The 22,884-nt window shown below is 37.8% G+C and overlaps 1 protein-coding gene and 1 pseudogene across 8 annotated transcripts in view; one reads left to right on the top strand and one right to left on the bottom strand.

Moving 5' to 3' along the window:
* PLEKHA5 (pleckstrin homology domain containing A5) overlaps positions 1-22,884 on the bottom strand; it is a 238,676-nt gene that overhangs the window by 4,707 nt on the left and 211,085 nt on the right. For 6 of the 7 annotated variants that reach the window (XM_081249183.1, XM_081249188.1, XM_081249191.1 and 3 more), the window contains 8 exons: positions 16,083-16,184; positions 13,277-13,388; positions 12,333-12,379; positions 10,432-10,549; positions 7,201-7,319; positions 4,061-4,270; positions 3,042-3,182; positions 2,391-2,515 (listed from right to left, as the gene is read on the bottom strand). In XM_081249183.1, the coding sequence (XP_081105309.1) occupies positions 2,391-2,515; positions 3,042-3,182; positions 4,061-4,270; positions 7,201-7,319; positions 10,432-10,549; positions 12,333-12,379; positions 13,277-13,388; positions 16,083-16,184 (974 nt within the window). Of the gene's footprint in view, positions 1-2,390; positions 2,516-3,041; positions 3,183-4,060; positions 4,271-7,200; positions 7,320-10,431; positions 10,550-11,375; positions 11,565-12,332; positions 12,380-13,276; positions 13,389-16,082; positions 16,185-22,884 lie in introns of all 7 variants that reach the window. The other variant, XM_081249187.1, reaches the window with a different exon arrangement.
* LOC308624913 (COMM domain-containing protein 7-like) lies at positions 20,821-21,705 on the top strand (annotated as a pseudogene). Its single transcript has 2 exons — positions 20,821-21,359; positions 21,556-21,705. The product of its transcript is annotated as a COMM domain-containing protein 7-like (transcript).

Genomic DNA, 22,884 nt, shown 5'->3' with positions numbered 1-22,884 from the left:
GGGGGCTACTCTTCGGTGCGGTGCGTGGGCTTCTCATGGCAATGGCTTCTCTTGTTGCAGAACACGGGCTCTAGGTGCGCGGGCTTCAGTAGTTGTGGCATACGGGTTCAGTAGTTGTGCTCACGGGCTCTAGAGCGCAGGCTCAACAGTTGTGGCACATGGGCTTAGTTGCTCCGCAGCATGTGGGATCTTCCCAGACCAGGGCTTGAACCCATGTCCCCTGCATTGGCAGGCGGATTCTTAACCACTGCACCACCAGGGAAGTCCTCCCCAAATTATTTTAAAGCAGATTCCAGACATATCATTCAGTCTGTAAATACCATCAAATACCCAGTCAATGCTCAAGTGATCCTGATTGCCTCATAATAACATCTTAGAGTTATCTGTTTGAATCAGGATCCAAACAACAAAGTCCATACACTGTATTTGCCTGAGAAGTCCCTTAAAGTCTACTTTAAAATATACGACCGCACACACCCGTTTTATTCTTTGTCATTTATTTAAGAAAGAACCTGGTTTATCTGTCCAATAATTTACTACATTCTGGATTTTAATGACTATATCCCTCATATTTTTTATAAACTGATACGATTCTTAGGCTTGATCAGACTTAGGTTTGGGGGGAAAGGAGGCAAGTAATACTCTATTAGGTGGGTGTCTGGCACTACTGCATTAATAGGCTGTCTCTTTTCCTGATGTTAAAAATGATCAGGGGACTTCCCTGGTGGTCCAGTGGTTAAGACTTCACCTTCCAATGCAATGGGTGTGGGTTTGATCCCTGGTCGGGGAGCTAAGAACCCACATGCCTCATGGCCAAAAAACCAAAACATAAAACAGAATATTGTAGTAAATTCAATAAAGACTTTAAAAATGGTTCACATAAAAAAAAATCTTTAAAAAAACAAAACAAAATATTTTTTTAGCTAACAGCTTTAGCAGCACTGAGGAATACTGTTCATCCATTATTTTAACAGGGTTTTAGCAAAGCAGTGATATTCTAAATCTCTCATTCTTTTTTTAAAATTAATTAATTAATTAAATTTTGGCTGCGTTGGGTCTTAATTGCAGTGTGCGGGCTCTCTAGTTGTGGCACATGGGGGCTCCAGAGCGCATAGGCTCAGCAGTTGTGGTGCGTGGGCTTTCTACTTGTGGTGTGCAGGCGCCAGAGCACATGGGCTCCGTAGCGGCAGCACGTGGGCTTAGTTGCCCCATGGCACATGGGATCTTAGTTCCTCCACCAGGGATCGAACCCATGTCCCCTGCATTGGCAGGCGGATTCTTAACCACTGTGCCACCAGGGAAGCCCTCTCATTCTTTATTGAGTGAAAAATTCTTCTAATAAAGAAGAGTTTCCTCATAAACACTCTGGTTGCAGTTTGTTTGGGAAAGGTAGGATAAATATTTACTTCTTTCTCTTTATGTACCAGGTTTTGGAACAATAAGTCGATTCCCTAGCATCCTCTGAAGGGGCCAACAAATTATTTTTTGTTGTTGTTGTATCATTATGAACTCATAGATTTGTAATATACTGGATGTGTTCTAATCTATATCTATTAACAAAAATTCAGCAGAGATTTTTTCTCATCAGCTATCGCCAAATATTTTTCAAATTCTCTCTTGCTATTCATTGAAGAGATAAAGGCATTCCTAATAACATGAAATCACAGCATTTCTCTTTTCCAGCACTAGGAATTTTTTTATGGATGGTGAGACTAAGGATATGCATTTAAAAATGCTAGTTAAGAAATATAGTTAAAAAATAAATGGCAAGGGCTTCCCTGGTGGCGCAGTGGCTGAAGAGTCCGCCTGCCGATGCAGGGGACACGGGTTCGTGCCCCGGTCCGGGAGGATCCCACATGCCGCGGAGCAGCTGGGCCCGTGAGCCATGGCCACGGAGCCTGCGCATCCAGAGCCTGTGCTCCACAACGGGAGAGGCCACAGCAGTGAGAGGCCCGTGTACAGCAAAAAAAAAAAAAAGGCAAATCACTATAATTTTTGGAATGCTTATTAGAAATCTTAGATATTTGATCAATGTCTGTCATTATACAGGCAACGCTGAGGTGCTTACTTTGCTGTAGCTTGTGTGCCTCTGGCATTTTTTTAAAAAAGGTATTTATTGATCACTTGCTAGGTATTTAGCACAGTGCTAAGTGCTATACACATATTTTCTTATTTAATCTCTATAACACACTTGTGAGATGGATACTATTATTATGCTCATTTTTACAAGTGAGGAACCTGCATTTAGGACAGTTGTGTAACTTGCTCAAGATCCTATCTTGTAAGAGATATTCTGGGACTGGAATCTAAGACCTCTGACTCTGAAGTTTACCATTTTTAAGCAGGTATACAATTTTGTGAATGACTCCTTTGTTTTTCCTAATTATTACCTGTATGGAACATCCTTGGGCATCTTTTCTTTGTTTTCTTCTTTATCCACCACTTCCTCAGAATTTACTCCATTTGGCTCAGGTGTGAAAAGTGTTTCGGAAAAAACATTTTCAGTTTTTTTAAACTATAGAAGAAGAAAAATTCTTTTTCAAATCATTTTTACCACATTTAATATATTAGTGAATTATCTAAAATGATTCCTAAATAAAGTTTATTAAAAAACCTATACCCTATCAAATATTTACTGAAATATAAATTTATATTCAAGTGCATTAAAAATATTAATGTCCTATAAAAATAAATAAAATAAAATTCAAAAATTAAAATAAAAACACTAAAAAGAAAATTTAATGTCCTTTGCTACTAGGATAAAAGGTACATTGCCATTAGCTAGCCGCTTTGGGATATGAGTCTTTAATTGGGTTAATGATAATTTATTCCAGCCTTGATTGATCATGTTTTAAGTTTTCAATTAACCCAGTTTTTGTTGTGGCTGAATACATCAATCAAATTATATGAAGCCTATCATTTCACTAAGATCTATATAGCCCCTGTGACAGAATGACACGTAACTATTTTCAACCTTCTCACTTGATCTTATCTTCAAAAATCCACCCCTTTGTAACACTGTCCTAAAATAATCTCTCTACCTCTTCACTGAAATCTGTATTTTGAGGTTCAGCTTCTTTTAGTCGAACAGTTTCTGCGGCAGGAGTTTCATGGTTTGGCTTCACGTCATTTTCTCTAATGACGGCATCCAGTTCCTTAAGGTTATCATCCCTCCTTCGAGTCTGTTCAACAGATAGACAGCATTTTTAGACTCATACTATACGGTCATGCATACTTTTTAGATAGTACCTATTAAATTTTTTTTAAGTTGGTTCTTCACTTGCAAGGAGGTTTCCTTATGAAAAACAACAGAGGAATCATATATATTATTCATCTATTTTGTAATGTGTAGAATGTGCAGTTATTCAACTGTTAATTGGTTGAATCACCATTAGCAATGCCTGCTCTCCATTAGACAAGACAGAAAGAGGATTTCTATGATGACAGGGAATCACTTTCAGCTGGTCCCTGTCTACTAACAGGGATAGACCAGACTGAAGCCACTGGAAAGGTTCCTTAGTCTGCTCTGATTTATGAATCAGGGTAACAAACAAACAAATAAGTAATAAGAAATGGAATGGTGTCTCTTTATAAGACTGAAGTTAAAATGTAATGAATAGTAGAACTTTTCTTTAGAAACCCTCTCGCTACAATTTAGGTCATGCTAAATTAGTATACAGAGTAATACACATTTCATTGGGAGGGGAACAGGGGACTATCCTGCTAACCTGCGTGGCATTTTACATTTGTTGAAAGCACTTTTATCTTCTTACTACCTCCATGAAGTAGATAGGACAGGTTGTATCTTTATTTGATTTACAGTAGAGGATATTAAGTCCACAACATATAGGAGGGTATCCAACAAGTAATTTAGCTCTGGTTTTCTGAACCCAGGGCTATTTCCATTTTACTAAGCTGTCCTGGCATATTATAAGAGTTGAATAATATAACTATCCATGTTGCTGACATTTAAAAGCCCATCAACCATGTAACTCTATGATTCTAAGATTCAAGGGATATTAGATTTACCCACAAGAATGAGTAAAAGCAATTGATATACCTGGGTAACCCGGAATGGATTATCCCTTAAATTTGAAGGACTTGGTAAGGGTGACTGGTCTAAAGCACCAATAATGTTTAATCCTTTTTTCTTTTCCCTTAAGCATGCTTGTTGATGCCTCCTGATTCTTTCCATTTGCTCTTCCACAGTCATCCTAGGTCGAGTGCTTTCAGCCAAACAGAGCTGTTCCACTGCACTTCTTGGTCTTTCCTTTAAATTGAAAGTAAACAAACAGATGAATACCTGAATACAGGATAACTTCTGAAAAGTATGTCAGAATAAAAAATGTCCTACAATGCATTTACTTTGTTTGCAAAATCTAAAGTGGAAGTTTTGGATGTCATTTAGATAACACCAGAAAGGCAGATTACTTCATGCATGCACTGATGCAGGATCAGCGGTGGAAAGAGAGAGAGAGAGGAGGTAGGAGGGAGGGGAGAGAAGAGGAACTTAAGGAGGGGATTTGCTTGTTTTTAAAAAAAAAGATACAAGAAAGTACGGTAGCTCTGGAGTGACCCTACCCCACGGCCCTGAGAGAGGAAATTGTATAAAACTCAAACTAGGAGAAAACAGGGGGCATAGCTTCTAAAACTCAGCAATTTCTTCTATTATACTAAAAATGTAATGTTTCAAGTCACACATTTTTTACTGTGAAAAGACTGGTAGAGAAAACATCCTTAGTTCATGAAAAACTATGGAAGAATCTATTTTCTATAAATCAGAAGGTTATATTTTATATATATATATATATATATATGTATATATATATATATATATATATATATGTATATATTTACATGGCTCATTTTTATGGTTTACTGAAGGGTTTAAAAATATTAGTCACATTAAACAACCAGTTCTTACTTCTCACTTTCTTACTAAAGATATAAAACAATATTGGTATGAGATCCAAAATAAGTATATCAATAACTGCCATAAGGAAACTTTAGCTTATTTTATATAATAGAAATTTTAGAGATTAAACATATTCTAAGATCTATGGAATAGAATGCATAGGTTTGTGTCCTCTGGACTGAACTGCTGGGAACTGACTGAGACACTGGTGGAGTTGCTGGTGTTTTGGAAAGAACCCAGGGCAGAGGTAAGTATTTCTGTGACTAAGCAGTATGTCAGGATAACGGCCAAGATCCTCTTCTCTTCACTGCGATCTAAAATGTGTCTGCAGGGCAGTAGCTACAGATCTAGAACTGTTTTCTATTGTATAGAATATCTTGAAGAGCTCACATAGAAACTGAAAGGAGAATGAAAAATGAAAAGCCTTAGAGTGCAAAAATGATGCTTCTCATTTGTGAAACAAAGTATTTGCTTTTGTGAAAAAAATTTTTTAAATAAAGGTAAATTCTAGATACTGATTGGGAAGTTGGCTACTTTAGCACTCTTTCCTTTTATTTTTAGTAACAACAAACATGTATCCTTCCTGGTTTTTCTGTGTTTGTGCAAAAGTGTTGTCTCACTGAAACATCCTTTTCCAAGTTATCGTATTGTACAAATCTATTTATTCTTTTAAAATGCCAGGTATTATTAATTTTTAGATCTTTTTGCCAGTATAACTGGAGAAGAGTATCTCACTGGGGTTTTAGTTAGCACTTTAAAAATGATTATCAGTGTTGAGCAATTTTCATATTTTTGTGAATCACTGTTACATAGTTTCCATTTTAAAAAACCCTAAAAATAACTGATTTATATTAATTCCTCAAATATTATGAAACTTGTCTGTTATACTGCAAGTATTTTCTTCTGGTATCTGTATTGCTTATAAAGGACTTTACAGTACAGTATTAGGTAACTAGTCTTCTATACTTTCCCCCCAGCATTTGGTTATGTAGAAGTCTTTCTTCTAGTATTTAAGATAGTTATTTTTTAAAAAAGATAGTTACAGAATAATATAAATCCACTAATATCTTTCTGTTTGATCTCAACATGCATTTTTTTTTGCGGTATGTGGGCCTCTCACTGTTGTGGCCTCTCCCATTGCGGAGCACAGACTCCGGACGCACAGGCCCAGCGGCCATGGCTCACGGGCCCAGCCGTTCCGCGGCATGTGGGATCCTCCCAGACCGGGGCACGAACCCGTTTCCCCTGCATCGACAGGTGGACTCTCAACCACTGCGCCACCAGGGAGGCCCTCAACATGCATTTTTAGAGTTTTTTTTTCTGTTGCCTTATTTCACATTATAATTTCCAAAGATAACACCCTTTTAATCTAAAAAATGCCTAACTCTATGAACAAGAGTATTACAGGACCATTATATTTCTTATATATATAAATTTGTCAGAATTTCTTGCATATACTTTGTACCATATTTTAATATCTTTCAAGAATAATCATAAATCTTATCATTTGTTGTACCTTTCAGTCTTTTCTTATAGTTTTAAGTTATCTCATACCAAATAAATAGAATTTATAAAGATGAAAAGTAAAATTTCTTTTGCAGCCCAAATTTCTAGAGAGTACTTGGGGAAAGGGAGTTAAGTCCTTTGAGAATCTTCCCAAGAAGACCAAGATTAGACTGGTTAAAAGCCAGTCTGAATTAAATGGATCTCAGATGAAAGTGTGAAGTACAGGATTTGCTTCTCATTCTCAATTCACATTGCTCATTGTAACCAGAGGATTAGCAAACTCCAAGTCTACTGCAGCGGAAAGGCCCTGCAAACTCAGGCTGGCTTGGGTGACCACAGCACATGTCTATCACTCTCCTAAGGAAATTTTTAGAGGTGTCAAGAGAGGTAACACAGGGCAGCTATCTGAGAACAGATTCCACAAATTGTGCCCCAAAGACCACATGTGGAGTCTGAGCAAAGAAAACCCAGATTAGGCCTGTCCTCTGAGGTGCCAATTCCCTGAATGTAATTTAAAAAATTAAAATTACTAAATTTTTCTTAAGAGTATGTAAAAAAAAATTCTGATGGGAATTCCCTGGAGGTCTAGTGGTTAGGACCCCGCACTTCCACTGCAGGGGGCACAGGTTCAATCCCTGGTCAGGGAAGGATCCCACAAGCCGTGTGGTGTGGCCCCCCCAAAAAAAAGTTTTGAAAAAAACCTCTAAAAATTAAAGCATATACAAGGTGGCAATAAATAGGTTGAGAATCCTTCTGGAAATTAATGTATAATTAAATACCGTTCTTGAATCCATCATCTTCTTAGTTTTCCTTAAAGTTACATATGAGGCTATTGTCGAAGATTCGGGTGTTGGTGATTTTGTTCTTGGAGGGACTACTCCAACAGGAAAGTGGGAACCTAAAAATAAAAACAGCATTAAGTTCTACAAAACATCTTCACATGACATTGCTTTCTTTGGACATATTCAATTTCTGAGGCTTTTAAAATCAGAAGGCAAATTTATCATTTGAAAAGAGACAGGGAAATGTAATAGCCTTTTGTTACTTATTTTACCAACCCTGTAAAAAAAGAAGGTAAATGAAGTGAAGAATCTGGGTTAACTGACTTCCTCAAGTACATATAGCTTAGCGGCAGCACAGCTAGAGCTTCTGCTTTGGCCCCTTTTCCCTTGTTGCTCTGCTTCTTCATGAAGTATTTACAATATTTTCAGAGGTTAAAAGTACCTTAATCTAATCCTCTCACAGAGATGAGGAAAGTTATGGCCAGAAGGGTTAAGTGATTTACCTAAATGTCCTTAATTCCCATTTGGTCTCTTTCAATCACACTGCACCACCTCAATAAAGAATCCACTAACAATGTTAACAATCGTTGACTACAGATAATTGAAGTTACTTTTACTTTTGCATTTTTGAAAATTTCTATAATGAACTCACACTACTTTTATAATTAGAAAACAAACAATACACACGCACAAAATCATTAACACAACAATAAAAGCTAATGATCAGTTCACATAAAATGTATTCATCTGTATCATAGTCATCTTGTGTAAGCAGAATATATACACTATTGTCCACTGAGGACACAAGTAAAATAAGAAATTATTCAAATCTCACTAGTTTGCTGAAAAAAAAATCATTCTCTTTGGGCTCATTAAAGTTACATTAACTAAGTAGAAAATGAAATCTTATTTTCCCCCCAAAGACAAATGGTGGTCAATCATGCAGGGCCCCTTTAGGTTATGAACCAAACAATCTGCAGCTTAATGAAGTTTTAATATTGTTTATGAACTCTGTGTTTATTACAGTTGTATATTTGAGAATGTGAAGAGCTGGACTGATGTATTACAAGTAATTTTTACAGTTCAAATAAAGAAAAGCCTTCTACTATGCCAGTCAGTGGCCCATTTTTAAAAGCCCGACTTTAAGTCATGTGGTACAAAATAAATCACACTGTAATCAATCTGTACACTTCAGACAATTTATTAGATGAGAGCTTATGATTATATACTAAAAAAAAAAAAAAACCCAAAATTTAAAAGAGGAAAAACTTCCAGAAGAATTCAAGCCATATTAGAGAACATATTTCAGATGATATCATTGTTATGACTAAATACATCTATCAGTTTTTTGCTGAGAAGTATTACAACCTGTTTAGCCATACTCTTGTTGACAGACATATGACTGCTTCCAGTTTTTGTCTATTATGAATTAAAGCTGCTATAACAACCCTTGTATATGTCTTTTGAGGGATTATGTTTTCATTTTTCTTAGGTAAATATATAGGATTCCTGGCTATGATGACTGCATGTTTAACTTCATGAGAAACTGTCAAACTGTTGTTCCATCCTATACCACCTCAGAAATGTGTGTGAATTCCAATTGTTCCACATCCTAACCAACACTAGGTAGTCAGTCTTTCAAGTTTAGCCATTCTAGAAGGTGTGAAATGTGATTTTTATTTGCATTAAAACTGCATTTCTTTTATGATTAATAAGTCGTAAGCTTTTCCGTGTGCTTATTGGCCATTTGTATACCTGATTTGTTAACTCTTCAAGGCTTTTGCCTACTTTTTTATTGGGTTGTTTATCTTTATTACTGATTTGCAAGAGTTATTTATATATTCTGGATACAAGGATTTTGTAAGGTATATGTACTGATAATATTTTCTTCCATTCTGATGGGCAAAAGTTTTAAATTTTGATGAAATTGAATTAATCAGTTTTCACTGAGAGTATAGCCCTCAGAGGGCCTCAGCTTTATTTGAGGGGATCTCCTAGCAGACTCCTAATTTGTTCATGCTCTGAGCTTTGTCCTGTCACAAGGTGAAAGCTGGCTTTCATGCTCCACTTAACTTCCTGGATGCCTCTTGCTATGGACTGAATTGGTCCTCCTAAAATTTCTGTTGAAGCCCTAATCCTTGATGTGACTATATTTGGAGATGGGGATTAAAAGGAGGTCATTAAGGTTAAATGAGGTCATAAGGGTGGGGCCCTGGCCCCCAAAGATTAGTGTCCTTATAAAATGAGATACCAGAGAATTTACAGGCACTCAGAGGAAAGGCAGCATCTACAAGCCAGGAAAAGAGTCCTCACCCGAAACCAAACCCTCTCAGAACTTGGTCTGGGACTTCTAGCCTCCAGAACTGTGAGAATAAACTTCTGTTGTTTAAGCCACTCAGTCTACGGTATTTTGTTACGGCGGCCTGAGCAGACTAATGCACTACCCTTCATGTAATTTTTGGCCTGAACATCCCTCTCTTTACTTTTCTGCAACTTGTTGAAGAGTCTCAAAAATATTTTAAAATGATATGAACCAGCATTTATAATCTGTGGAGGATTGGCCAGGTATCTAGTTACCTATTTGCCAAAAACATTTACTTTTGTTTGCAGTCTGATATTTCCTGCATATTTATAATTATATGCACAAATATGGTAAGGACGAAGACTATGACTGTTTCACTTACATCTGAGTATGAAAAGATAAAGTTAACAAAGACTTTCAATGAGAAAAAGATATGATTTGGATGAGAATGAGAAAGGTGTATAAATATTAGGTTTTCAAGATGGCAGTATTTTTCTAATTAAAAAAAACCCCAAAACAACAACAACACAAAACCCAGCGTTAGAAAACCTAGAAGAATATTCCAATTATGGAAAAAGCTATGTGAATATTACCACTTACTGTTTTTCAAGCTTTACTTTATGACCCTTTAGCAGATTATAAAAAAAAAAAAATTGACTAGCGGGTTATGATCAGAAATTACTTTTCTGAAAAATCCCATTTTGCCATATTTGTCTCAGCAGAGAGAGATGACATGTTGATATGTGGTTTATGGGTCATGTTATCTTCCCAATATCTGGAACTTTTGAATTCAGAAACGCATCAGATTTCAAAGGTTTCAGATAAGGGACTGTGGACTTGTATATGTACTGTGTCAACATATAAACTAAATTTATTTCTAAGGTGTCTGAAAAACGCAGGAGATAAAACATATCTCAAACGCTGACCTTTAACAGAAGTTTCCATTTCTGAAACAGATTCTGATTTTTCTTCTCCATTAGACTCATCAACTTCTGCCACTGTTGTTAACTCTGGTTCACTCTTGTACAGTCTATAATCTGGACCCTTGAAAGGAAGATATGTAATCACACACAAAACACACAAAAAGGCGAAAGTCTCTTTTAAAATGTTTATCTCTAAAAACTCACACTCTAACAATTAAAAGCCTCAGTCAGCTATCTTGGGTATAACACAATTAATATATATGTTACAATTAGGGTAGAAAAAAAGACTTTATAAAAGATTTTTAACCAGCATATCTTTTGATTTTAAAATTAAGAATATTCCTCTTAGGGACAAAGTCATCAGAACATTTTTATCATAGTAAAACTAAAGTCTAAAAATAATTATATCATATTAACTCAATTGGCCCTATTCCTTGTCTCCTTGCTTATTACATTTTACATTTATTTGTTTAATCCCCAAACTCCTTTTTTCCAGTTTCCATGGGTAATGTCTTTCCTTGGCAATGTCCACATCCTCTAACAGTTTTCCTAGACTGAACTGCCCACATCTCAACCTTTTGATCATTCCTGGTAAGAATCTTCTTTTCCTTGAGTCTTTCTGATCTAAAGATAACATTTTGCTTCTAATATCCTGAAATGGTATATTTAAAATATGGCTCCTTAAACACAGGCACATAAAGTAACCACTTTATGAAAATATTCATGAAAAGAAGAAACTATGAAATTTTATTAAAACTGTGAAAATATTACAAAATAAGAATGGTAAAACTAAAACAGGAAAAACAAATGATAATGTTATATATGAACAGAAAAGTGCTGGCTAAAAGTGGTGTTATAATAAAAAAAAGTTTGAGTCTAAAATAAATTAAGTTTGAAAAATGAGGGCATGTACAATTGATTATTCTGTGGCTATTGCAGCCACTTACACAGTGAGATCCATTTCTTGGATATCCTTGAACTTGGTGAATCTTCTTTTCTTCGGGCAGATGGACTGGGCCCCTGCTATAACAGAGCAAGGAGCTGCTATCACTGGGCAGAGGGGGGATTATGGGAGGCTGGTCTGTAAAGTCATAGGACCGAGGAAGTGGAGGACGAGGTGGGACTACTTCCTCTTCCTAAAGATTGTAGAATAGTCACCTTATTTAGATAAGCATATTGAATTAAGTATATCGAAATTCTTTGCAATGGTAAGTTAACTTACATTCACTTTAAGATAATTAAAGGGACACTGCCAAGCCAAAAGTCTCATATTAAAAAGTAAAACCAAAAAATGTTTATGATAGCCAATAACTGGGTTTTAAATTTGACTGCATTTAATTTTTTCTGTAACACACAGGTTAGCTTTACTCTAAAGTTCAACATCAAAACAAATGTATGAAACTACTGTATTTCATTTTAAAAATAAAAGGAAAGAATTCATTAAAAAAAAATCTCACCCTGTATTGTTTTGCTAATTTTTAAGAGAAAAAAAAAACATTTCTTTTTGACTGGCTCTTATATAAAATTCAAGACCACAGATGCTTTCAACTAGGTTGACAGTATCTCTTTGTAGTTGTCATTTCTTTATGGTATGCATGATACACAGCCAACTTATCATACCAAACAATGATAAATAAATACTCAAATTACTTAGAGTAGAAAAAGTATGACAATGTTAAAGTTCTAACATAGATGAGTAGTAGTGATTCTATTTTTTTTTCCATTAAGAAAAGGGAAGAAGATCACATTTGTTAGAAGAACCAAATTACTGAACCAGCAAAATTTCAAGATCAAAACAGTAACTCAAACATATTTAGAAAACATTTTTGTTATGAGTAGAGAAAATTCTAATTCATGTTTTAATTATAAATTAATTTATAGTTAGAGAAACAATCCAAACTTACCTCATTTTTGTACTTAACTGTTGAGAAAGGCTTTGATCCTATCATACCTATTAAAAAATTGTAAAATATAACTACTTACACTAAACATATCTTCCTAAATCTACAGAAAAAAGGAACAATTTCATTTATTTTAAACAAAGCCTTCAGTTTCTAACCCCTCATTTATTAATGTTTTCTGAATTTAAAACCCATTACATTGCTATACAGTAGAAATTAACACATTGTAAATCAACCACACTTCAATAAAATACATTTTAAAAACCCCAATACATTAAAAAATACAAACTAAAATATCTAATATAAACAAGAGTATGGGGAAATGGGTTTTCTCAAATACTACTGGTTTAAGTATGATTTGATATAATCTTTTAGGAAAGCAATTTGGTTGTGCATATCAAAATGAAAAATGTGCACTTATTTCTCATTTCCTAGAACCCATTAGTACTAGCAGGTGTGTTTATTATGTACACAGTAATGTTCCATACATCATGGCTTATGAAAGAAAAACAAAAAAACCCACCCCCCCACCCAACAACCTGGAAGCAACCTACACTGTTCATCAACACCGAAACGGATAAATTATAGTTCATCTATACAATGATTCTTACACAGCTGTTATTGTATTGTATTGTTAGGGAGAAAAAAACATATTGATGAAAAACAACATTTTCTGTTGTGGGGAAAAAACTCCCAAAACCAAAACACTGTGTGCGTTTATAATTATAGACATAAAACAATGATTCATTTTTGTGTGAGTGTGGTTGGTAAAACTTTGCTTTCTATATTACATATAAACTTGGGTACTGGTTCAATATTACGAAGTGCCTGTTTTCTAATGTCAAAAATCCATTAAAATAACAAGAGAAATCCAATTCTATGTGTTATTCCATTTAGATATATTATTATGGTCAATTAGTGCAGAATAAAAGATGAAGCTAATGTACCTGTTTCTGCAGTGCCTCTCTGTTGTTTGTGTTTACTCAGTCCTTCCATGACATCCTGAATTCTCCAGAGTTCTTTCTGAAGTTGTGCACGCTGAATTCCTGCTGATTCAGTCTATCAGTAAAAATGGACAGACCACATACAGGGGGCAAAAATCATTAAATACAGTTATAAATTCCACTAATTATATACTTAAAAATGAGAATTGCAGTGGATTAAGTTTTGAGAATATTTAATATGATCTGTGTGACCTTCTCAATTTTGCAATGTCAATGGCAAAGATAAAAGAAAAAAGCAGAGAAACAGAAAAATTTAATATTTCAGACCTACACACACTATTTCACATCTTTTCAATACACACTGTGTTGAGTTACTTACAATCCCAGGAAGGAATACTGATTAGATGGGACTAAAAATGCGGAACCCTTCCCCAAACCAAAATCAACAAAACAAAACAAAAACACAACAGATCAGAAACTCACAAATCCCAAATTAAACAAAACATTTTTAGGGGAAAAAAAGGAAAGTATTTTAGCCTCTTAAATTCTAGAACATAGAGACATGCCAAAAAAGAAAAAAAGAAAGGGCAATTTGAAGAGTTTTTACTGATAGAGTTAAATGTATTTGCAGGACAAATTTTCAGTTTTCAAAATTGATTATTGCCATTTTTACTCTATCCTAAAGTTATTTCTTTACTACCCCAGTTCATGTCCCTTAGGCTAAATACTCTAACTGAAGCCAAAATAAGATCATCTTAGTAAGATTCTAGTAAAACTCTAACGACTCTTATTGATAAATACAAAAATGATAAATATCATTTTTAGGAATATAACTATAAAAGAAATAGGTAAATAAGTATGATAACTGTAACAATTATGTCAGCCCTGAGATGTGAATACTGATAAAGACTTATAGGGAGGGAATATAAACTATAAAAATCAGATAATTGCACATATAGAATATGTATTACTTTTGCATTAATTTAAAAATATACATATTTTTGTCTATCTGAAAGGTGTACAATGAAAATCTCATTTTTGTTTTATTCTGCGATTTCTCTGGTTACTAGTTACACTGATCAACTTTTCAAACACTTGTTAGCAATGTGAGTTAAAATTTCCATTAATTAAAACTACTCATGTTCTTTGTCTATTTTTCTAATGCATTGTTTCTCCAAATTAAAAAGTTCTTTGCAAATCTAGACAGTGACTTGTTGAATTTTTAGAGGTCAAAGATACTTCACTTCTTCCTAGTATGTCATTTTTCAATTCTTCTATATTGTCTTCATGTTTACTTATGTATTTAACAAACACTTACATATAGTCTGTTTTATTTGCCTGGTTCTATTCTAAGTGCTTCAAAAAAAATCAACACATTTAACCATGATAATAACCCAACAGGGGTAGGTATTATTATTATTTTCATTTTACAGCTGTGGAAACTGAGGTACAAAGCTGTTATGTAACTGGCCTAAGATTACATGCGCAATGCTACTTCTCATAAGGTGTGTTTCCTAGTTCTTTATTTTTTCAAAAAATGTCTAACTACTGTGGTCTTTATTATACCCTAAAAATATAGAATCATTTTGTTAATTTTTTCTGGAAATTTGGTTGGAATGGAATTGTGCTTATGGGAAGAATTTCCATAGTGATAATGTTAAATCAGGCCATCCATGAACATGGTATAGCAATTATACCTCTCCATTTATTCAGGTTTTCTCTTATGTCCTATAATATAGTAATTAAATTTTCATGATGAACTCTTTTTGTTAGGTTAAATCAGGATTGGCAAACTGCTTTGGCCCATGGCTTCTTTTTTATGGCCTGTGAGCTAAAAATAAATTTTATAATCTTAAGGGATTATTAAAAACCCCCAAACACCAAAGATTTTGTGATAGAGCGTATATAACTGCAACATCTAAAATATTTAATATCTGGCCTTTCACAGAAAAAGTTTGTTGATCCCTTGGTTGTATTTTAGATGTTTACCATTTTTTTCTATTGTATTTAGTAACTTCAGTGTTCAGTACAGAAGTCACAACCACACATGGCTACTTAAATTTAGATAATTAAAAATTCAGTTCCTCAGTCACACTAGCAACATTGCAAGTGCCCAACAGCTACACGTGGTTGGTGGTTACTATTTTGGACAGCACGCATAGAAGACAGTTGACATTCTATGAGTCAACCTTGCTCTTTATTTGTTGTATTGATTTGTTGAGTCTACTGGGCTTCCAATGTAGATGACCAAATTTACATAGGGTCACAAGCATAAAGTGACTTTTATTATTTTCTTAAATATGTATTATTTCCATTCCTCAGGGCAACACTTTAAGACAGGTATTGTTATTTCAACTTTATAGATATGAAAACAAACACCTGGAACTTGGTTCCATATCTGCCTATTCACAGAACTGGATTCTTTATGCCAAATGGTGCTGCATCTTCCTCTATTCTAATAAAATAGCAGTCAAGACAATAGGCTAAATAACGGTTTGATAAATGAGAGGGACTTAATATAGAATGGATAAGATAATTTGACACTTCAGTGCTAAGTGACATAGTTAGCTAGGAGCACAGAACACTCTAGGGCTCACCATGTGCCCAATAGGATAAAGAACTTTTAAACAGTGAGGGATGGGCTACTTTGTGAGATTGTAAGATTCCTATCATTGAACGTATTGAAACCCAGATGTTAGGTAGCCAATAATGCAAAAACTGTTTAGGGTGTGCATGAAGCTAACAAGATGGTTTGTACAGTACCAGTCAAAGCCAGTTAAAACAATGTAAAAATATTATAATTCTGTACCTGAATTTCACCAAGGCGATCTAGCTGCTCTTGCATCTGGTTCCTGGTGAGAGTTACATCGTATTCTAACTTATCATATTCTCTCCATGCTCGTTCCAGTTCCTGAAATCAGAGCTTTAATTACTTTAATGGAGAAAATGTGCTGGTGTGTTATCAATCCTGTAGTTTACAATGGACAAAATAAAAAATTTTATAACTCATTTTCCTTTATTTTTTTCCTCTCTTTTTTGCTCAATTCAAGAAAAATTTACTGAGGAACTGAATTATTTATTATTGTGCTGCTGCTATACTCAAAATTACTAAAAAAAACTCCCCCCAAAACCCTAGACAACCAAAAAACCCCAAACAAACCCACCTGAACATTTATTATTTATTCATTCATGACATCAAAATATTCAGTTGATTCTAATATCTAAAGAGTTTTATTTTGAGAAAATGTGTTTTGTTTTGTTTTTTAAGAAGATGTCGGGGGTAGGAGTTAATTAATTAATTAATTAATTATTGCTGTGTTGGGTGTTCGTTTCTGTGCGAGGGCTTTCTCTAGTTGTGGCAAGCGGGGGCCACTCTTTATCGCGCTGTGCGGGCCTCTCACTATCGCAGCCTCTCTTGTTGCGGAGCACAGGCTCCAGACACGCAGGCTCAGTAGTTGTGGCTCACGGGCCTAGTTGCTCCGCAGCATGTGGGATCCTCCCAGACCAGGGCTCGAACCTGTGTCCCTTGCATTAGCAGGCAGATTCTCAACCACTGTGCCACCAAGGAAGCCCAAAACGTGTTATTTTATTCATAGTAATACATTTAAATTTTTCTTGAAAGTGATTTTTTTAAATGCAGAAAAGGCATAAATAAAGCACTTACTTATCTGACATGATTAAAATTTGTCCAGGAATAAAAATACTAAATAGGTTGTATTTTTTAGCATGTTGGATTTTCAATAACACCAGAAGCCTGACGTGACTTCACTTAGAATAAATTTACAGTAATGTAATGAAGCTAATTCAGCTAACTAATCTAGTGAATTTTGCTCCTAGAGACTCAATAGAGGTACTACCCACCTATACTTTTCTCCTTTGGGGAAAAAAAAACTACCCCCAAACCCTCAAATCACAGAGAAAACTTTCGTACTTGATCCTTATCCACCTGTCATCTATTTAATATAGAATAATTCTACAAGTGCTCAAAACTACATTGTCATGTCATTCTGCTTCAGGGAAGCTATTCCACAGGAGTGTAGATACTCTTCAGACATTTCAGAGAGTGGTATGAGGTCAAATTGATAAACTAAGGACAGGAACTATATTTGATCACTATTTTGTCACCAGTATCTAGCGTGGTGTTGGCACACATGACACAACCAACAAATGTTTACTGAATGCTGTTGTAAAATGAATTAGTAACTCTTGTCTAAGAACTTCCCTTGACCATAGATTTCTTGACTTGAATTGCTCTAAGCAAAGCTCCCCTGGGAAATGTTTAACAACAGCAATAGTTTTGGGATAAGAAAAGAGGGTACTGAATGTAGAAGAGAGGTTACTGAAAATCATCTTAACAGTTAAAAAAAAAAAAGCAGCAATATTCCAGATCCTAGAGGTTCTCTATTTTCTATATTCTGCAACTAGCTTACAATTGCTTAAAAACTTAGGCAATGAAAATTACCTTTAAAAATTAAAATGGGGCTTCCCTGGTGGCGCAGTGGTTGAGAGTCCGCCTGCCGATGCAGGGGACACGGGTTCGTGCCCCTATCCCGGAAGATCCCACATGCCGCGCAGCGGCTGGGCCCGCGAGCCATGGCCGCGGAGCCTGTGTGTCCGGAGCCTGTGCTCCGCAACGGGAGAGGCCACAGCAGTGAGAGGCCCGCGTACAGCAAAAAAAAAAAAAAAAAAAAAAAAAAAAAATTAAAATGAGTTAAAATTTGGGCCATTTGGAATAACTGCTTTTAGAATTTAAGGTGTCTCCTTATAAGGTTTTAAAAATAATTAATTTATTTATTTATGGCTGCGTTGGGTCTTCGTTGCTGCGGGCGGGCTTTCTCTAATTGCGCTGAGCGGGGGGCTACTCTTTGCTGTGGATCGCGGGCTTCTTATTGCGGTGGCTTCTCTTGTTGAGGAGCACGGGCTTTAAGCGCACGGGCTTCAGTAGTTGTGGCTCGCAGGCTCTAGAGCGCAGGCTCAGTAGTTGTGGCGCACGGGCTTAGTTGCTCCACGGCATGTGGGATCTTCCCGGACCAGGGCTCAAACCCGTGTCCCCTGCATTGGCAGGTGGATTCTTACCCACTGTGCCACCAAGGAAGTCCATAAGCAGGTTTTACAATGGATTACGTTTTTTAAAAAAGCAGAGATAAACCACTGGAGATTTTTTAATCATCTCTATATTATATAATTTAGGGAGTCTATTATGCAGATTTCACAGTGAATTAAATTTTAAAAAGGCAAAGTGGTACAGGACTAAAGATTTTAATCTCATTTATATTGTGTAAATATTACCCTCCTGACTTGGCTTCAGCAAACTGTTTTCACCTGAATCAATAAGGATATTGATCTCCTTTAAGAAAAATTGCCTGGAAAACGAAAGAAAAGAAAAGAAAAGAAAAAAAGGGAATTCCCTGGCAGTCCAGTGGTTAGGACTCCACGCTTTCACTGCTGAGGACGCAGGTTCAATCCCAGGATGGGGAACTAAGATCCTGCAAGCCATGTGGCGTGGCCAAAAAAGAAAAGAAAAATTGATTCTAGCCATCTTCTAAATTGTAAGCACCACAAAAACTGCAAATTTAAATAGTGGGCCTTTGAAGGCTTCAGGGAGGGTAAAATGAGGATAACAGACCCAGTGGCAGCCCAGCAATGAAATGAGATGGCATTGCCAGGCTGACACTGAGCCTCTTTTGTAGAAAAGTTCAAGGGGAGACCAAAGGTGCTGCTGCAGAGGCAACTAAGTACAAGAACATTTTAGGATGGTGGGAATTCTTGTCTTTCTTACAGAAACACATGAAAAATAGAGATTGAGAGGTAGAGGTTACTCTACTAATATTCTAGGGGTGAAGAAACACAATATACTTTCAATTTTCCTAACCTGGAAAGTCCTGCCATTGTACTGTACCAGTTGGCCTGAGTCCCATTATCCTGCTGGGCCTGTTTCTGCCTTTACCTCTGGGCTCCTCCAGCATGATTATGGGTGGGTAGTAATACAAGTCAACGGGGACAGAAAGAAAAGAAGCAGCACTGGCATAACATCAGTCCTCCTAACACCTGGCTGAGTATTTCATTAAAGAATTTAGTGGCTTATACAAGTACAACGTTAAAAATCTTTAAATATGAGATTACTATTTTTTTTGTCAAGAAGATAATATATAGGTACACTAAGGCAATTAAAAGGGGTTATGACTTGCAAATATACAATTATCTTAAAATCACAGGCACAAGTCAGGAAACACAGCAGTGCTTTCAATAAAAACATGGATCTTGGGCCTCCCTGGTGGCGCAGTGGTTGAGAGTCCGCCTGCCGATGCAGGGGATACGGGTTCGTGCCCCGGTCCGGGAGGATCCCATATGCCGCGGAGCGGCTGGGCCCGTGAGCCATGGCCGCTGAGCCTGTGCATCCGGAGCCTGTGCTCCGCAACGGGAGAAGCCACAACAGTGAGAGGCCCACGTACCGCAAAAAAAAAAAAAAAAAAAAAAAAACATGGATCTTCATGCCATACAGTTAAGAGAATGAGTTAAATCCTGCAATTTACAACCACATGGATGAACCTCATAATGTTAAAAAAAAGCCAAATAGTATATACTACATGATTATACTTTTGCTAAGTTCAAAAACAGGCAAAGCTAATGTAGAGTTTAAAAGTCAGGCAGTGGTGTTTGGGGAAGAGCCATCACTGGGAGGGAAGTTTCTGGCACGTTAGTAGAATTCAGTGCCTTGCTACGGGTGTTAGCCATATTTGCGCAGTTAAACATGTGTACTTTTCCGAGAATATGACCTACTCTAACAAAGGTTTAAAAAAAAAATGCGTGTGTGCATGTGTGGAGTTGCTAGAGGGATGGCGGAAAACTTTTAAAAAATTTGACTTAGTCCAAGTTTAAGGCTTGGAACAAGTACATTTTAATAGTGGTTACTTCTTTATAGTCTGTACTGAGGCAAGACTCGGCCACCGTGGGGAAAAAAATAAACAAACTACAAGTAGGTTTGCAATCCTCAGAGGCAGTGAAACACCAGACTACCGAAAAGATGAGAGAGGATTTTTTTTAAAATTAAATTAAATTAATTAATTAATTAGTCTGCATTGGGTCTTCATTGCTGCGCACGGGCTTTCTCTAGTTGTGGCGAGAGGGGGCTACTCTTCGCTGCCGTGCGCAGGCTTCTCACTGCGGTGGCTTCTCTTGTTGCGAAGCACGGGCTCTAGGTGCGCAGGCTTCAGTAGCTGCGGCACGCAGGCTCGGTAGTTGCGGCACGCAGCCTCAGTAGCTGCGGCTCGCGGGCCCTAGGGCACGTGGGCTCAGCAGTTGTGGCTCGCGGGCTCTAGAGCGCAGGCTCAGTAGTTGTGGGGCACGGGCTTAGCTGCTCCATGGCATGTGGATCTTCCCGCACCAGGGCTCGAACCCGTGTCCCCTGTACTAGCAGGTGGATTCTTGACCACTGCGCCACCAGGTAAGTCCCTGTTCTATTTTCTATTTAAAAATTGAAGGGCAGTGTGAAGGAGGAAGTTTGGGGAGGCGCGGGAGCTGGGAGTCCCTGGGATTGAGCAGACGCTATGCGCCGCCCGCACTGCACGCAGGACCCGACTCATGCCCAGGGCCGAGGGTGGCTATGCGCAGCAGCTGAACCAGCTGGGCGCGCAGAAGTTCTCAGCCCTGAAGGAAGTGCTCTTCCACTGCCTCACTGAGCCAGAAGAGGTGGAAAGGTTTATGGCTCAGCTCTCTGAATTTGCCACCACCAAGCAAATCAGCCCCGGCCCCATCAGAAGCATCGTGAAGAGCCTCCTCCTGATTTCAAATGGTGCCTTGAAGAAGAGTCTCACAGCTGAGCAGGTCCGGGCTGATTTCATAACTCTGGGTCTCAGTGAAGAGAAAGCCACCTACTTTTCTGAAAAGTGGAAACAGAATGCTCCCACCCTTGCTCGATGGGCCACAGGTCAGACTCTGATGATTAACCAGCTTATAGATATGGAGTGGACATTTGGAGTGACGTCTGGGAGCAGAGAACTGGAAAAAGTGGGAAGTATGTTTTTACAATTAAAGTTGGTGGTTAAGAAAGGAAATCAAACGGAAATTTTTTTTTTTTCTTTTTGCGGTACGCGGGCCTCTCGCTGTTGTGGCCTCTCCCGTTGCGGAGCACAGACTCTGGACGTGCAGGCTCAGCGGCCATGGCTCTCAGGGCCAGCCGCTCTGCGGCACGTGGCATCTTCCCAGACCGGGGCACGAACCCGTGTCCCCTGCATCAGCAGGCAGACTCTCAACCACTGCGCCACCAGGGAAGCCCCAAACAGAAAATTTATACATAGAATTAACCTTGCCTCAGTTCTACAGCTTCCTGCACGAGATGGAGCGAGTCAGAACCAGCAAGGAGCGTTTCAGCTGATTTCTGTCCCCCTGCATCTCCACCTCGCCCCTCCCTGCCCCCTCCTCCTCCCGGGTGACTGCTCAGAGAGGCCCCTCGCTCCCAGGCCTGCCTGTGGCCGCTCCTTTGGGCCTGCTTGCCCCTTGGGAGCCCAGGTGCAAAGGTTTCTGAAAAACAAAGGATTAAGTACTTAAGGAGCCTGACAGGCTGGTCCTGAAGTGTCTTTGTTGAGGGACCCTCTACCACCCACCTATCTCCCAGGTCACCGTTCAGATATTCAGAGAAGTGACTGCATCTCAGATGCAGGGGAGGAAATAAGTTGAGTCACCTCCCTTTCCAAGTTCCAGAGTAAACAAACGGTCTATCAATCTACACACTGAGGACCTTGCCCTGCAAAAGAACAAGGAAGGGGGCTTCCCTGGTGGCGCAGTGGTTGAGAGTCCGCCTGCCGATGCAGGGGACACGGGTTCGTGCCCTGGTCCGGGAAGATCCCACATGCTGCAGAGCAGCTGGACCCGTGAGCCATGGCCGCTGAGCCTGCGTGTCCAGAGCCTGTGCTCTGCAACGGGAGAGGCCACCACAGTGAGAGGCCTACATACCGCAAAAAAAAAAAAAAAAAAAAGAACAAGGAAGGGCTTGCTTATGGCTGAGGAAGCAGCAGACTCCGTGAATGACACACGGGGGAGCCCCCAACAGAGTTTGTATGTTTGTGGTGGTGGTGCTTTGTTGATCAGTCTTTAGTGGACACCTGTGTAAGAATACATGCTGGGTCTGCTCTGAAAAAAACTGAGGCTTCACTTCAGGTTTTGCCCTGTTGTGTGTAATGAGGTGGGCCTTCTGAGGCTATTTCAGCTTGTTTTGGTTCAAGCTGACCTTCTCTGGTGGTTAGAAGAAGAATAAAATAGGTTCTGAAGAAAAAAAAAAAAATGAAGCATAAGGCTTTGGTGAGGAATTGGCAGTAGATGTTCTTTTTCAAAATAGAGGCGAGGCAATAATATAGATATGTGACTATTAGCTTCTTAAGCGCCAACTCTTCGATTTTAAATATTACAGATTAATGTCCACTACTAAACCTTGGATAATTAAAATACTGCGCTATCTAAATTTACTGTTATGTTTTGGGGATTAGGTACAAAAATATTAATTTTGGCCACTACCACTCAACAATAACAATTCTGTCAACTGGGTATTAGAAGCAGTTGATTTTTGAGATCAGTCAAGATAAAGTCAATCTGATTTCGTTTTTACCTTCAGGATG

The sequence above is a fragment of the Mesoplodon bidens genome (genome assembly GCF_964165515.1).
Source record: "Mesoplodon bidens genome assembly, chromosome: 11".
NCBI lineage: Eukaryota > Metazoa > Chordata > Mammalia > Artiodactyla > Ziphiidae > Mesoplodon > Mesoplodon bidens.
The sequence above is the reverse complement of the archived record's forward strand: the minus strand, read 5'-3'. Positions and strand labels throughout refer to the sequence as shown.